Raw genomic sequence first — 17,752 nt, 5'->3', positions numbered from 1 at the left:
GGCAGCGGGAACGCCGCGGATAACTGTTTTGGTGAATGGTGGCGCGGTGATGCCTCCTCCCTACTCCCAAGACGCCGAAGTAGGTCTCCTCGGCTCCGGGCACCGGGGCCCACAACTCGGCTCGCGTCGGTCCCCCTCGGCAGAGCTCGGCCCGGCGGCGTCGTCTACAGGCAGGGCGGCCGACTGGAGCGGCGCAGTCGTGGCGTGGGTGTCGTAGTGTGTGGTCGCGAGTGCGAGGCGTCTGCTTGCCGGCCATGTGGCACGGCCTAGTGATCGCGCGCCAGTGAGAGCTCCGGCAGGTGTCATGCCGTCTGAGAGGCAGGCGCTGCCCGGCGGGCCCACCGCCGAAGAGGAGGACGCCGAAGCCGCCTTCTGGGCGTCCACTGAAGCCGGTGAGTACACAAACGACGCACGGCGCAGCGCCCCGAGCAACCGGCGGCGGGAAGCGGCCAGCTGGAGGCGGAGCCGCGGAGGACGCTACTGCGCTGCCGGCCGGCATCCTACAGCCTCGTGGAGTTGCCACCACTGTGCGTGTACATGCGTTTGCCGCCCAAAACGATACTTTTAAGTTGGCGACCGTGGTCAACATCCAGTTTTAACACAACTCCATGCTTCTGAGTAACTGATGTTCGTCCCGTTGTCTGTTGATACCCATGATTCCAAAACAGATCTTAAAATGTACTGTATTTTAAACGTTATCGTCATCGGAGATTTCAGACAAGCATGTTAAAAGTGTCCTTAGCAACGTTTGTGGGTGATTTACAGCTTCATCAGCGTACATTAAACGATGTGGCTAACCGCTAACCTGTGAGGGAGGTGGTAAATTTGTGTACAGTGTCAGGTAAACAATTAGCCGAGCAGGCTAAAACAGGAATACGCTTGTCATGTGTTTAGTGTCAGAGGCAACAGACGATGATGATAGGAGAATGAGCAGCGTCTCATTCTGGCGGATGGTGAAAGAACTGAAACCTACGGCGGTTTTATGAACGATTCTAACATTCATCCAACTGATTTTGCAGGTAACAGTGCCTGGCGGTTGACAATTGACATATAAGGCATCCCCTGGCGGAAAATGGTCGAACTTCGACCACAGCTATTCTCCTGGCGACATCTTATCGCCATTTCTCTGCTTTACAAGAGCAGCATTTACTGAATACTATTGTGATAGTTGTTTTAATATGTACTTTTCTCAACACTTGCCAACACAGTTTACTTTGTTTCGGACCGAGACACGAATTGGCAACCTTTGCCTTTTGCGGGCAAATGCTCTACTTGCCCGAGACTCGAACTCGGGACCTTTGCATTTCGCAGGCAAGTGCTCTACTTGCCCGCGAAAGGCAAAGGTCCCGAGTTCGAGTCTCGGTCCGGCACACAGTTTTAATCTGCCAGGAAGTTTCATACCAGTGCACACTCCGCTGCAGAGTGAAAATTTCATTCTGGAAACAGTTTACTTTCTTATGGTGCTAGTGTGTCGCTCTTAATATGTGGCACCGCCCACTTCGATGAGTTTCGCAAGTGAATCATTACGGTTCTCGTTGCCTGACACGGTGATTTTCAGTATTCATTAATTTTGAAAAGCTTCACTGTGTCTTCATATCTGCACAAGACAGATGTAAAGATGTGTGCAGAACATAATTCTAGTAGTGAGTCAGTGCATCTGTTCGTTCCTATAAAGAACAAAATTATTTTGTTATGGAGTATAAAGACAATTCTCTCACTACTTTAAACTGTGGTCTATAGCTTGGTTTTTGGCTGGAACCAGCAGATATTCCGTCTCACCCCCAATACGGTACACCTCCTTTGATCGTAATACCATGAGACTGACTGTCACGAAGTCTTTTACTCTGTCGTGAACAAAATGACAGTCAGAATGACTTTCTAAAGTGCTGTCTAGTTCCTTGGTCGATATGGCGAAAAGTCAGAGTAGACGAAACAAAATCCCCTTGCCGTGACACGCTTCCTGTCTGTTTCTCGCCGCAATACAAGTCGAGCAGTGGCCTGCGTGATGCAGTTTCAAAGTTGAAGGGGAGGAATTTTCGTGGCAGCGTCAGGCACAGACTAGTTTAGCACACACACACATTCCTATTACAAACCCACTCAGATGTAGCATCGAAGTTCTGGAGAATGTTTCGTTGAAATACTCGCTGAGTTATCAACCAATACTTCGGCACTTGGGATACGTATTGGCATCCTTTTGTCACACATAAGAGTGCACCTACTTGTACCGTAAGGAATACAATGGCTGTTAAATAGCTTTATATCACAAATAAAATTGGGCGCAGTAATTTGTTTGGTTAAAACAAATAGAGAGACGAATCTCTCTACTTGCATGTGGAACATAGAAATAAAGTCTAATACTCAACAAACCGAAGATGAATTTTGCAGTGGAGAGCTGTACTACACATAATTTTGTTTACTGTCTCCGATCCAAGCTAATTAATGCGCGTTCAGTTTAGCATATACAAAACGCTGTTACAAGTTTAAGTCACGTTAAGTACCAGAATAGCTCCTAGAAAGCAACCTTGAAAATATGGACTGAGACACGTCGTGTTGTTCAGATCCCATCACAGCTGCTATGACAGAATAACTGTGTTCATCCTAAACAACTCCAGGCAAGGGATAGAATAGTAATCTAAACAAAGCTACGTGCAACAATTACCAGTTCTGCCTTTGGCGAGAATGCTGTGGTAAGAGACGGCACACCAAACGAAACAGGAGACAAACGACAGCCTTTCTCAAGTACGTTCGTGACTTCAGAGCAACATACATCTGACGTATCTCGAGGTCGACAGGTAATTTCGGAAGTATGCTAACCTAACACCATAAGAGTAGCTGTGTTCTGAAAAACTTGACAGCTTCGCTTTTTGTAGCGAGGACAGCCGCTAGTGTGCTAAAGCGCTACAGCCTTGAGAAAACGCGGATGCTATGTCGCCCAGCGCTGGTTGTTTCAAACAGAACACCAGGGCACCCGGGAATGTAAACATCGGCTAATCTGTAGCCACGCCCACATACGCATCGATGTTCACGTGTGACATTTCGCACTGAGACAGATTGAGTACCGGTGATGTTGGTTCTCAAGGCGTTCACAGTGCCAAGCGTTTTTGCTTCAAATTTCACTCCTTCTGTGGGCGGTCCACTTTGCCGCTTGCAACATCAGTAGAAACTTGTTACCGTTTCTTTGCTTAATCACAATTTTCAAAATCTGCTTCGTCACATCAGTTCAAGCCGCAATTATTATGGTATACGCTACAGTAAAGGAACAAATGAATTTTAACTATACATGCATTTTCTACTTCTTATTTTTCGAATTTATCGCACTTTATGCATAAGATTGTTGGTCACGGCAGCTTTGGCCGGCGTTTGTGACTTTCTTGATGTTTCGTCAACACAGTTGAATGGCATTGTCAAAGATTTACCCTCCATTGCTGGTGGCGGACTGACGTATCCAGCAGTGCATGGTGAACCTTTAACAATGGCAGTTAAGTGAAATGACCGCATAAATCGAATAGTAGGAAAAGTAGATGCCAGACTGAGATTCATAGAAAGATTTTAAGTAAATGTAATTCACCCACTAGAGAGGTGGCTTGCAATGCGCTTGCTCGAACGATTCTTGAGTACTGTTCATCAGTGTATGAAAATAACGAGGTAGGACTAATAAAGAGATAGAGAAGATCCAAAGAAGAGCGGCGTGTTTCGTCACTGGACCGTTTTGTCGGCGCGAGAGCGTTACAGAGCTACTCAACAAACTCCAATGGCAGACGCTACATGAGAGGTGTTGTGCATCATGGAGAGGCATACTATAGAAATTTCGAGAGCCTCCTTTCCGGGAAGAGTCTGACAGCATATTACTTCCGCCTACATACGTCTCACGAAATGACCACGACGAGATAACTCGAGTAATCAGAGCTAATACAGAGGCTTACCGACTCTCGTTCTTCCCACGCCCCATTCCCGAATTGAACAGGGAAGAGTGAATCACGTAGTGGTACCGGAAATACTCTCCGTCACTTACCGACAGGTGACTTGCGGACTATTGATGTAGTTAATGATCAACTTAGACGGCATTCCTCAACTTTGAAGCAAAGACTTCTTGATCTGAAGCATCTGGTGAGAAACACATTTATTATTTATGAAGATAGTAACTGTGCTCGAATGAACAGATACCATTGATGACCGTGCATTCTCTAGAATAAATGATAATTAATTAAAACCCTCAGCTGCCGACGAGTGTTGTTGATATACCTCGATGGGGAGAGCTGAAAATGTGTGGCCCATTGACCTTCGTCTGTGCGAATGCGCACAGGTTGCCCGAACTCTTACGGGAATCGTCACCTTAGTTGGCGCGAGTAATGAGTGGATGGTCAAATATCTATTAGGAACATCACGTATGTAGATTGTGGACAGTTGGGAATGTGGGTCTCACAGGAAGCGCGCAAGGGATAAGTCCCTGCAGTCGCGCTGTTCATCTCTGTCCTCGGTGGCTCAGAAGGATAACGCGTCTCCCATGTAAGCAGGAGATCTCGGGTCCGAGTCCCGGTTGGGGCACACATTTTCAGCTGTCCCCATGTAGGTATATCAACAACACCTGTCGGCAGCTGAGCGTTTCAATTAAGTAACATTTATGATTTGCTTGCAACTAATTTGAAGCCGAGACATTTTGACTGAGGTTACAGTTCGCGGTTTAGAAACTACTTTGCCTCCCTGGAGGCTGCGGCAACTTCGCATCTTCGCAGCTCTCTCGGGCCCTCCCGCTGTTTACGCTCTGGTTACGCCAGCCCACGGCCGGTATCAATCATCATCGGTACAAGTGGCGGCTTCGGGCGGCCACCGGTTCCCCGACTGCTTTCTCCATTGTACCCGCTTTTGGAGAAAGCGTTCCGTAACAGGCGAAACAACTGGTCGAGCGAGGAAGGGGTTGCGACCTTCCCCTCGGGACGTCTGTACTAGCTCCACAGCTTCCCGTCCATTTCCGCGTAAGCATTTGTACCGTGTCAGGGGAAGAATTGCGTTTGTCGAGTAGGCTGAGAAAGCTATTGTTTATGTTTCTGAAGGACATCACATCCTCACTGCAGTCTGTCACCGAACGTGGTGCCACAGTGATTAGCATACTGCACTGGGGAGGATGACGGTTCACACCTGCATCCTACCATTCTTCAGTCCGGAACCGTGCTGCTGCTACGGTCGAAGGTTCGTATCCTGCCTCGGGCATGGATGTGTGTGATGTCCTTAGGCTAGTTAGGTTTAAGTAGTTCTAAGTTATAGGGGACTGATGATAAAGAGGGAGGAGGATATTAGTGTTTAACGTCCCGCGACATCGAGGTCATTAGAGACGGAGTGCAAGCTCGGGTGAGGGAAGGATGAAGAAGGAAATCGGCCGTGCCCTTTCAAAGGAACCATCCCGGCATTTGCCTGAAGCGATTTAGGGAAATCACGGAAAACCTAAATCAGGATGGCCGGAGACGGGAATGAACCGTCGTCCTCCCGAATGCTAGTCCAGTGTGCTAACCACTGCGCCACCTCGCTCGGTGGGGACTGATGACCTCAGTTGTTAAGTCCCATAGTGCTCAGAGCCATTTGAACCGTGATTTCGCTAGATCATTCCGGGCAAAAAGCCTGGATGGTTACTTTGAAATGATATGGCCGATTTCCTTCTCTATCCTTAAAACATTGTGGGCTTCACCTCCGTCTCTAATGACCTCAATGTCGACGGGACGTTAAAGCCTAATCTTCCTTCCTTCTTCCAATTTGCCACCGATCAATGAGGTAGCATATTGGCAGAGATGTACGTCGGGAAACCGGCTTCCAATCCCTACCTCGACATCTAAATTTCAATTTTCAGATTTTTCTGTTGAGTCTAGGACAGTTCCTCCAAGGAGGATTCCCATTTGCTTTCACGCGTATCGGGTTATTTATTCGTTTTTTAGTATTTAGCTGTATGTTGTCACATTCTTTCTGCCTCCTTTAAACCGCTATCTCTAAGTTCCATTATCATTCCATCAGGAGGTAATCAGTTGGATTCTCGTTGCTGACAACGATTTTCATCATCCTGATTTTGTCGGCGAGAGAAAAGTGCCAAAATTATTGTGATCAGATGCATTGCCTTATTCCTACCCTAGTTTACAAATATCTCTACGATTTTGCGTATTTTGCTCTAAAGAGATGTAATAGAAACAGTTCCATTAAGTGTCATCAGTCACTTCATCAAGAGCAATAGATTGCCAGACACACTCTGCAGCCTTAACAACATGAACAAAATACAGTATACGGGAGATTTCTATACGATCGGTGAATTTTTTGACTGCATCAATTTTCGACTTCACTTGATCATTACTTCCTATACAGGATGGCTCAGCTGGAATGGTCAGTATTCAGCGATATGACGGAAACAATCATTCGAAGAAGAAAAGTCAGGTAAACAAGGGTTCTAAAATGCATACCTTAAAAGCTGTGAGCACTTGTTCGGTAGAGAGATGTGCTTCACGTTAGCGAAGATAAACAAGTGCTCATAACTCATAAGCTATGCATTTTAGAGACTATTTTTCTTCGAATTATTATTCCTCTCATTCATGAACAGCGAGCATTCCTCCTTGGTTACACTGTATACGTCAGTACTAGTAAAGCAGACGTGCCGAAGCGCATTATGTTTTTCTTTCTCTTCTGTTTTTCTTCCTCTTTTTTAACTCGCGTAAGATTCGCGAACATCATAACTATCGGTGCAATGAACCACTAATATTATAGTTTAATTAATATTTGTTGTGTCTCTTCTGTGGTGTACTTCGTGTGATGAATTTGCTAAGAGATTTAAGATTCGTTTCTGCTCAGAAAGGAAAAATCTTTCTGTAAAACTGATAAACGGTTACTCGGTTTCAGTAATAATATTCGCAGTTACTCCTGGAATTTTGTCATTTCCTTCGTCACAGGCGTCTTGCTCGCTACACAGATAAGGTTGCCTGCTGATGCTGGTTAAGTATTTAAGGAGATCGAACAGCTAAGGATATCAGTCTCCTATTCACACCCGAGGACAGAAGTAGTGTACCCAGTCTGTCTGAGCATAGAGTAAATTCCGTGAGAAAGTGTATTAAATGTTTGCATAGCGTGTATCTGAGGCGGAACATGGAAACCATGCCGGTACTCACCTACTGCGACGTGGGAAACCATCTAAAAACACCTAGTCGTTAATTCGCTGGTCGGATTGAATCCGAGGCCAGCATATCCCCCCGTTACTGAAGAGATCGCTTAACATTCGCGGTTACGCTGGCGGATAATGTTGCCCGTTCAGCACGTTTTGTATTAAAGCGACATTTGTCGTTTTTTAAATCTGTGTGAACTTCACCGATAAAAATTCCGCACGTTAGTCAGGAATATTTGCTGAGTGTTTTAGCACAAGAGACTTATGGTGTCCGGTGACTTGTTACAGAGTAATTACATTGTGTTTGATTTATTACGTCCGTCTATCCTTGTATCTTTGTTGCACTGGAAATATCTGCACATCAGTGCAAATAGCATTGATATGTGCTGTTTGTGTGATTTGGAAATAAAGTTGTTCTATCCCCGTACGATATTTACTGATAAAAGTACCATCCAGTTTACTCTTCGCTCTCAGGTTGCATTCAATACTGCTCCGTACTGTCTCCGTTGTTTTTCTTTTTTTGTGGTGTTCGTTTTTTTTATGCTCACAGCAATAGCAGCTGGATCGGTTTACTGAAGAAGAACTGGTCGATACGCAACTCGTGAATAGGTGATGAAAGGGCAGCAGCATGTTAGGCTGTTCTCGCAGCGATGTCAACAACATCACAGTACCTTTGCAAAGGAGAGTTGGGTAACCTATGTTTTGGTAATTAGATATTACAGATTTTATCACTGTTGAGAACGTATTTTGACAGAGACAAAGGTAATTGGAGCAGCAAACGAAAAAAAAATTCGTAATTGCTTTATTTGTTATTGATCCCCAGATACCATGGATCCCTTTTACCGAAATATTCAGAAAATATCCTTAAAAACTTGCGAAAATTTATCGGTGGAATTCGATGATACCCCGTATACTACTGGTCTGCGTTATGAAATGACCCATGCTCGTGGTGTTCTCTTCCGTTCATTGATATGTGGCAGTAATAGAGTTGTAAAATTACGGTAAGCTACCATTAGTAAGCGGACACCGCAGTAGTTTTCCTAGTAGCCTTGGTCACTTAAGACTGAAACGCGTTACCTGTACGTTATGTGTGTTGCATATTTATTGGGCGTACCTCATTTTGATCACTTCGGTTGCGTATGCGATCAGAGTGTTACTAGGTTCCCTAGAAAAACGAAGAGGTGAACCGTCTAGAAACTGAGCGAGGATATATAAAGGGCCACGTAGCCTACGGAACAGTTTTGTTCCACATAGTTATCCAACTGTCTGTTACTTAAGCATTGAGACTATTGTAGCAAAACTGAAAATATCAATCTTTAATCGAGCTTTTATTCGAAAATTGTTGATTTCTGACGTGAAAGAGAGTGCTGTTTTAGAAAAAATAAAAAAAATTTATCATATAGTAATAGAAAACGCAATTTCCTCAACAAAAAAAAAAACAGATAAACTTAAAACAACCGCAAAGAACGTGTCAATCATCGCTTCAACACCTCGTCGACCTTACATAAAACATGTTTCTGTTATTGCTAAACAACTTTCACACTTACCAACAACAACAGTTTCCTGTGCACAAAATAATAATTATGCAAATTTTGATGTGATTGTGCATGTAAACTGCATTTGCATCAAAAGTGATTGCTTTGGTTACACAAAAGCGCCGAGGTGTCATGACCAGCTAATTCTTTGTACTTTGCGATAATGTCTTCTCTGCTCCTATACGAACCTTGCACCCAGCAGTTTCCAGGCGCCATATTTGTTTAAGAATATGACAGTATACATGTGTTGCGTTATGACAGCGAAACGAACCTGTGACCACTGGAGGTACTCTATTTTACTTATTTTATGTTTACCGTTAGATATAAGTTTAATTTTTTGTCAGAAGAAACCCAAAACCATGTTCTGAAATAGTGTCTTGTTTCTCCATTAGACAGTGCCACAAATTCCTCCAAAAAATCGTAACACAACACACACACACACACACACACACACACACACATACACACACAGCCGGCCGTGGCTGAGCGGTTCTAGGCGCTACAGTCTGAAACCGCGCGACCGCTACGGTCGCAGGTTGGAATCCTGCCTCGGGCAGGGATGTGTGTGATGTCTTTAGGTTAGTTAGATTTAAGTAGTTCTAAGTTCTAGGGGACTGATGACCTCAGCAGTTAAGTCCCATAGTGCTCAGAGCCATTTGAACCATTTTTTGAACACACACACAAATGTCATACTAACTAATGTAAATCCACCTGATGATGGAGGTTTAAACCTTTGAAACGCGTAGTGGAGATAAATAAAACGGTGGCTGGTAACAATAAACTTGTTGTTTCATTTAATGTCAATAACAGTCACGGTAAAGCCTAACGTAAAATGATCGCATTTAAAGTGATTCTTCTTACTTAAAAAACGCAATTTATATTTTGTAAGATTTTAAAATACGTAATGGCCTAACACTGAACGATGCGCAGCTCTAATTTTCGTGCAAAACGAACAAAAATAAGTCGTCGGCTCACAGTTTCTCTCTCAAATATTCATTTATGTTTCTTTCCCTGCCAATGCTACCGGTAATGCTGGCATTTCCTGCGACATTTATGTACTGTACCAAAACCACTACCTAGCGAGGTAGCGCAGTGGTTAGCACACTGGACTCGCATTCGGGAGGGCGACGGTTCATACCGGCGTCCGGCCATCCTGATCTAGGTTTTCCGTGATTTCCCTAACCAGGCAAATGCTGGGATGGTTCTTTTGAAAAGGCACGGCCGACTTCCTTCCCCATACTTCCCTAATCCGATGGGATCGACGACCTCGTTCTTTGACCCCCCCTCCCCCGAATTAACCAACCAAGACTAAGAGTCGTAGTCTTGGTAAAGGGCAACCCTAGGTGGTACTGGAAGTCTCCTCTGCGCATACGGGTACCGTAAAACTCTCGCGCCTGCAACTGCCCGCGCAGCGCAGCCAGGCGCCAGTGCGCGCTGTGCAGCGTGCTCCACCGAGCACCGAGAGCCGGCCGGCCTGTGGTGTAGCGGGCAGCGGCAGCGGGCGTTGACTCTGCGGCCACGGACTCCGCCCGCCGGCGGCTACTGCTGCGCCAGCTACGGCGCGTCGCTCATCGCGCCCGCCTCATTCACTTTACGTGCCGGCTCCATTCAGAGCGCCCACTTGCACCTTCCAGCACCTCCTCCAGGCATTACGGACCGCTCCTGCAGCTCAATACATTTCCTGTACCAGTCGGTCGAGATGACAGCTGAGACTTGATAGCCTAAGAGATAACGCTGATGGGGCTGTTATAACTCCTGACAGGGCCTAACGTGGTTTCTGAAGCCTATGGAGGGTTACACAGGAAGAATTAGAATACATCAGTTAACAACACGAAGACTTTTGAGGTGAATCTTGAGTGTATCGCCCAGCAGCGTCGTGGACGCTGTAATGCCAGCTTAACACTGTCTTCACGGGGGCAGGGTTGACGGACACTATTAATCCGTCAGGAAGTTTCATTAAAAGTGGGCACTTCGCTTCTGATTCATTTCGGAAGCACTCCATAGGCTGCGCCTAAGCCGTTTCCGCCTTGGCCATTCTCCTAGGATTACCACCACAGCAAGGAATGTATCCAGTAGGAAAAACAAGTGAAGTGTTGACCGAGTGACGTTTCGTGCCTGGTCACGAGTCCTGCTTGACTGGTACAAGTATTGAGTTATGGGACCATTGCTTTTCACAATATATATAAATGACCTAGTAGATAGTGTCGGAAGTTCCATGCGGCTTTTCGCGGATGATGCTGTAGTATACAGGAAAGTTGCAGCATTATAAAATTGTAGCGAAATGCAGGAAGATCTGCAGCGGATAGGCACTTGGTGCAGGGAGTGGCAACTGACCCTTAACATAGACAAATGTAATGTATTGCGAATACATAAAAAGAAGGATATTGTATGATCATATGATAGCGGAACAAACACTGGTAGCAGTTACTTCTGTAAAATATCTGGGAGAATGCGTGCGGAACGATTTGAAGTGGAATGATCATATAAAATTAATTGTTGGTAAGGCGGGTACCAGGTTGAGATTCATTGGGAGGGTCCTTAGAAAATGTAGTCCATCAACAAAGGACGTGGCTTAACAAAACACTCGTTCGACCTATACTTGAGTATTGCTCATCAGTGTGGGATCCGTACCAGATCGGGTTGACGGAGGATATAGAGAAGATCCAAAGAAGAGCGGCGCGTTTCGTCACAGGGTTATTTGGTAACCGTGATAGCGTTACGGAGATGTTTAGCCAACTCAAGTGGCAGACTCTGCAAGAGAGGCGCTCTGCATCGCGGTGTAGCTTGCTCGCCAGGTTTCAAGAGGGTGCGTTTCTGCATGAGGTATCGAATATATTGCTTCCCCCTACTTATACCTCCCGAGGAGATCACGAATGTAAAATTAGAGAGATTAGAGCGCGCACGGAGGCTTTCAGACAGTCGTTCTTCCCGCGAACCATACGCGACTGGAACAGAAAAGGTAGGTAATGACAGTGGCACGTAAAGTGCCCTCCGCCACACACCGTTGGGTGGCTTGCGGAGTATAAATGTAGATGTAGATGTGGATGAACACTTACCTCAGATTAAAACTGTGTGGACGATCGTAAGCGGATCCAGAGAGTCGGTCACCTTACTAATGAACACTACACACTGAGGCGACAAAAGTCGTCAAATAGCAATAAGACTTTACAGATGGCTGTAGTATCGCGTACACAACGTAGCTGTCATTCGTAGTCAGGTGATTCATATGAAAAGGTTACCGACATTATTATGGCCACGCGACTGGAAGTAGCACACTTTGAATGCGGAATGGCAGTTGCAGCTAGACGCATGAAACATTCCATTTCGGAAATTGGCAGGGAATTCAATACTCCGAGATCCACAGTATCAAGAGCGTGCCGAGAATAGCACATTTCAGTCATTACCTCTTACCACGGACAAAAATGGTTCAAATGGCTCTGAGCACTATGGGACTTAACATCTGTGGTCATCAGTCCCCTAGAAGTTAGAACTACTTAAACCTAACTAACCTAAGGACATCACACACATCCATGCCCGAGGCAGGATTCGAACCTGCGACCGTAGCAGTCGCGCGGTTCCGGTCTGAGCGCCTAGAACCGCTATACCACCGCGGCCGGCCTACCACGGACAATGCAGTGACCGACGGCATTTACTTAACCAACGAGAGCAGCGGCGTTTGCGACCGTGTAGGACACTAATAAAATTGTTCTAAGACAGTGATGAAAAATCTGTGATATTTTAAAGTGGTCATCCCTGCTATCTAGAGTCCTTCACGTATGGAATCCGTTGGAGTGCTAACAGAGAAGCAGCACAGCGCGAAATAAACGCAGAAATCCATGTGGGGCGCACGATTAACGTATTCGTTAGACCAGAGCAGCGAAGTGTGGTTTTAATAGGCTACGGCAGCAGACGACTGATGCGAATCCCTGCAGCGCCTCTCCTGAGCTCGTGACCTAATCGGTTGGACCCTAGACGACTGGAAAGCCGTGGCCTGGTCAGATGGGTCCCGATTTCATTTGGTGAGAGCTGATGGTAGGTATGGGTTGGGTTGTGCGGGGGAAGAGACCAAACAGCGAGGTCGTCGGTCTCATCGGATTAGGGAAGGACGGGGAACGAAGCCGGAAGTGCCCTTTCAAAAGAGCCATCCCGGCATTTTCCTGGAGCGATTTAGGGAAATCACGAAAAACCTAAATCAGGATGGCCGGACGAGTTATTGAACCGTCGTCTGATAACCTCAGATGTTAAGTCCCTTAGTGCTTAGAGCCATTTGAACCTTTTTTTTTCTTTCCAAAGACCTTCCTAACGATTTTTGTTTTGTCTAGATTCGGAAACACGAAGTTCCTTGCTCCAAGATGACTTACTTCTTGGAAAATGGAGTTCTCTGGCAAACTTTGTGAGAAAGATTTCTTGGAAGACTAGAGCTTGTGTCAGTGGAGGTGAATAATACCGAACATAAGGTGGACTGTAAGGGGAGGACAGATGCCCTGTATTAAAAATAAATAAATAAATAGAGAAAAGACAATGCTGTTGGTAGGGCACGGTTCACGAAAGGCTCGAATAAGGAGTCTCTATCCGGTACAGAATTTCACCTCGCCACAAATGTACCTCGCAGAGAATACTCTGTTAATGAGCAAAACAAGGCGTCTTCATACGAATATTGACTGCGAACGCCAACGGTACCATACTGGGTCCTGGCCCAGTATACAACTTTAATCCATCGGCAAGTTACAACCAGAAGCACATCTGCAGTTGGGGACTTCCGCCTATATAGTCACCAACCCACAGGAACAACTTTAAAAGAAGAAATTGTACGGCTTCGTCGTCTTCTCCCTGCTTTGCAAAAAACACTCCTCTCGGTGGCGGCTCCCCCCGTCGGAGGTGTGTGTTGTCCTTAGCGTAAGTTAAAGTTAGATTAAGTAGCGGGTAAGCTTAGGAACCGATGACCTCAGCAGTTTGGTCCCATAAGACCTTACCACAAATTTCCAAAATTTCTCTCGGTGGCGCTAGGTGTTATCTGTGAAGATAAGACAAGCGCCCTGGAGTTGCAAGAAAAATAAAAAGTGTACCATTGGAAAAGTACGTCAAAACCATGGCTAAAATAGGTACCTCCCGCGGTGTAGCAAGAACGGAACTGTAAGAATTGGAGAAAAGCGTCAAAAGACTGATATCTACTGAAGGATGATGTCTGCTCGTCAAAATAACAGGGAAAACAATCGTAATTTTACTGGAGATGAATTGTGCTATACTAACCTCACGTAATAATCAAGTCTGTGCACCCTTTACTCCAAATGCAGTACAAAAATTAGTCAAAAGCAGATTTTAGAAAACACTTAATTGTAGCCCTGCCAACGGCCTTGCCGAAGTGGTAACACCAGTTCCCGTCAGATCACCGAGGTTCAGCGCTCTCAGGCTGGGCTAGCACTTGGATGGGTGACCATCCGGTCTGCCGAGTGCTGTTGGCAACTGGGGTGCACTCAGCCCTTGTGAGGCAAACTGAGCTACTTGATTGAGAAGAAGCGGCTCCGGTCTTGGAAACTGACATACGGCCGGGAGAGCGGTGTGCTGACCACATACCCCTCCATCTCCGCATACAGTGACGCCTGTGGGCTGAGGATGACACGGCGGCCGGTCGGTACCGTTGGGCCTTCATGGCCTGTTCGGGAGGAGAGTTTACTGTAGCCCTGCTGAGGTACTGTTGTCATGATATGTGTTTCGTGTGGCCGAGCGGTTCTAGGCGCTGAAGTCTGGAGCCGCGCGACCGCTACGGTCACAGGTTCGAATCCTGCCTCGGGCATTGATGTGTGTGATATCCTTAGGTTAGTTAGGTTTAAGTAGTTCTACGTTCTAGGTGACTGATGACCTCAGATGTTAAGTCCCATAGTGCTCAGAGCCATTTGAACCATTTTTTTGTGTTCTGGTAGCGGCAAATATGTGCTAGTAAAACGGTACTTGGCTGTTAGACAGCAATAAAGGACAATTTGGCACTAAAGGCATAGCAAAACATTGCTCAAAAGAGTTAGGGGAACGTGACTTTGGGCCTCTGCCATACTCCACTGAGCAATAATTGAAGATCGGGTATGTTACCAAATTATACCTTTATCTTTCACAAATTAAGTATACAACAAAAAATTATTGCATCCTCCATCCCATACATAAAAAGAACTAAAAGGTCCGACACGTCTGCGGAGGTCACCCTGTGGTATCCGTTCCCATTATTCAGTGAAAGACCATGAGAGTTCTCGGAGAATCTGTGGTGGAACAGGGTGACCACGAACACGTCTGTCAGACTTGTCCCACATGTACGCAGTGGAGTTTAGGTTGGGTCTTACCGCCGGCCATTCCAGTATTTCAGTGTCCAGGCGTCGCAAGAAATCCCTACGGACGCCCGCCCCATGGTCCCCGGCGTTAGAAGGAATTCAGGGTCACCACCTTTTGCAGCAGCCACCACATGATCCAACGTATCTGTTCGTTCTAATGCCTGGCTGTAAGACGACATGCACGATAACGTCTGTGTGGCTGTCAACACGAAAGCGCCTCCACAACATCATAGAATTTGGAAATCTGTCGATTTCGTGGAAAACATTTGGCAGATACGACTCACCACGGGTCTCCGCACACGAACGCGGCCATCTCCTTCCATCAGAAGATATCTGGAATCGTTCGTGAATAACACGTATCGCCAGTGACGAAGTTGCCAGTTGACATGGGAATGGCAGAACTGAACACGAGCTGCAAGATGTTGTCGTGTCAAACGGGGTAGTGAGACAGGACGTCTGGGTCGTAAGATCCTTGCTCGTAACTCGTTCCTTACAGTCTGATCGAACACAGCGGCTATAGTGGCAGTGTTCTGGCAGTATCCGTACGACGCCGCATCGTTGAGGTGGCCGGATATCGGTCTTCACGTGGTGTTGTAATGCGTCGGCGACCTTTTCCAGCTCGCCTTATGTAATAAACCGTCTCCCTGCAGTGTATCTACAACCTACGGATGACACATGGGAAGGTATTGGCTTGTACAACACCACAACCGAAAGTCCATCCGTTTTCGGTCAAACAGACCACACTTGCAGCTTGCGCTAAATTAAGATTTTGAATTTCATGTGCTTGGTTGAATACAACGTCCACAACTGACAACTGTCATCTGTGCTCCTACTGACACTGTCATGCATAACACAGCCAATAGATGGAGAATGATTTTAATTGTTGCCTACGCTGAAAGCGAAGATCTCAAACCACATGCTAAGACCACAATTGTCGCCTGTATGACAATAGATTTCACATACCAGACGTTGATACACGTGTACCCAATTCTTTTGAACAGTGTAGATACTCAAAGTGATTTAAAAAAGTGCGGATATTTTCCAGAGGGCCAAATCAGCTCGAAGTGTGCGTCTGCAGCGTGTGCGTACAAAACAGCAGACCGAGAACGCAACTCGTTATCTCGGTGTATAGAGGTCGATTCAGCAACTCTCGCTCTTATCAGTAATCCCGTCGAATTTCTCTGCTATACCACTTCCCCTGTTCCAGCATCGTCATTGTGCTTAGTTCTCACAGCGCTGTTTTCTGCGACATGTTAACCTTGTAGGTATTTGAAGCATCAAAGTATTGTATTATGCTTACTCTATACAATGTCAAATTAAAGTAGGTTACACATTAATTACTTTTATCCGACACCGTATTTTTGGTCGTCATACAGTTCGTCGAATGGTAATCCACCTTGTTGTTCAAAACGGACTTACAGACGATGACTACTTACGCTTTAGTTTTATGTACCGAAAGAAATTTCGATCACGGAAATCATGACTTTATCACTTTTGTAATTCATTTGCAGGATAACGTCATTTTCTTTTATACTGAAGATTCGAATAGCCGTTACAATAGACTGCGCTCGAGATATTAATATTTATTGTAAATATCTACCTCTTTAGCCGAGATCATCTTCTCAGTCGTTGTGCGTTGACACCTGACTCGAAGCTTGACCGTTCGAATTCGAAAGTGAAAATTTTAACGCTATTACTTTGTTGACAAGGGCAAGAAAAATACAAACATCATGTTCTTTCAGGCTTTGCGCAATGTCCCGAGTTAAATTTCAAACCACCGCACAAAATCTCATGTAGTGAGGATATGCTACATTTTCTATGGCAACCCCACCATACGACCGGGACGTTATGACGTGACAGTAAACTTGTTGTTTCAATCTATATCAGAAAGACTCACGGTAAAGCCTAAGCTAAAATGTTCTCATTTGAAGTCAACATGTTTTGTTCATATTTTGCCTTAAAATGCACACTCACTATCCCAGAAACACACCTGCGTGGTAGCTAAAGAAACAGGCACGTAGCTATATCTATTAAATGACAGTACAACTACTAATTAGAAAAGTAACGAAAAAGATATTCTGCTACTGGACCGCACAAAACTACAAGTAGCCCATTAGGTGTCGTATTTTGACCAAGAAATGGCTCTGAAAAGTTGTTTCTATCTGGCGTACAGGATGAGACGTTTGCACAGCTGACGTTTTAGTCGTTTTGGATTAGGCCCAGCCGCCACTGTTGTATCAATAGACATACACAAATAACTGTAACCATTTAGGTGATTACGTTCCTAATACATGCTTCGAAGAACTGTACCTCCGTCGACTTAACGCAACATAGACGGTTCCCACAAGTCATTTTCTGACAACCGCTGGGACTATTAGTGGTGACAGGCTGTATTTCCGAGTCGGTAAATCCGTTACATGTTTGGTTTAGTATGATGCAACTTGTGAACAGTGGTAGGCAAGTATATAAGGTTTCTGTTCTTTTGGACACGTCCGATTTTGATTCGGCCGCTACTATGAATTAAGTCACAAAGGAAATACAGGCATAATGGGCAACGGGCACTACGTTAGCAATGCGTGAATAAGTTGAGAATTTCGGTTTAACGGGAGGTATGCTAGGGTAGTACGTGCACTTGCTATGACCACTGTGTCCGGATGGCTTAGTGGTCAGAGCATCTGCCCAGTAAGCTGGGTTCGAATCCGGGTCCGGCACAAATTTTCAACTTTCCCCATTGATTTCAATCAATGACAACGTTTCTAATTCCTTTGTGG

The 17,752-nt window shown here is 45.6% G+C and overlaps 1 protein-coding gene across 2 annotated transcripts in view; it reads left to right on the top strand.

Moving 5' to 3' along the window:
- The first annotated feature begins 223 nt into the window (after nucleotides 1-223).
- The window catches only part of LOC126188938 (protein TANC2), a 572,082-nt gene continuing 554,553 nt past the window's right edge, over nucleotides 224-17,752 (top strand). Inside the window, exon 1 of one of the 2 annotated variants that reach the window (XM_049930679.1) lies at nucleotides 224-392. In XM_049930679.1, coding sequence (XP_049786636.1) covers nucleotides 305-392 — 88 coding nt within the window. In that variant the 5' untranslated portion in view covers nucleotides 224-304. The remainder of the gene's footprint in view (nucleotides 393-17,752) is intronic. The other variant, XM_049930681.1, reaches the window with a different exon arrangement.

The sequence above is a fragment of the Schistocerca cancellata genome, chromosome 5 (assembly GCF_023864275.1).
Source record: "Schistocerca cancellata isolate TAMUIC-IGC-003103 chromosome 5, iqSchCanc2.1, whole genome shotgun sequence".
Classification (NCBI taxonomy): domain Eukaryota; kingdom Metazoa; phylum Arthropoda; class Insecta; order Orthoptera; family Acrididae; genus Schistocerca; species Schistocerca cancellata.
The sequence above is the reverse complement of the archived record's forward strand: the minus strand, read 5'-3'. Positions and strand labels throughout refer to the sequence as shown.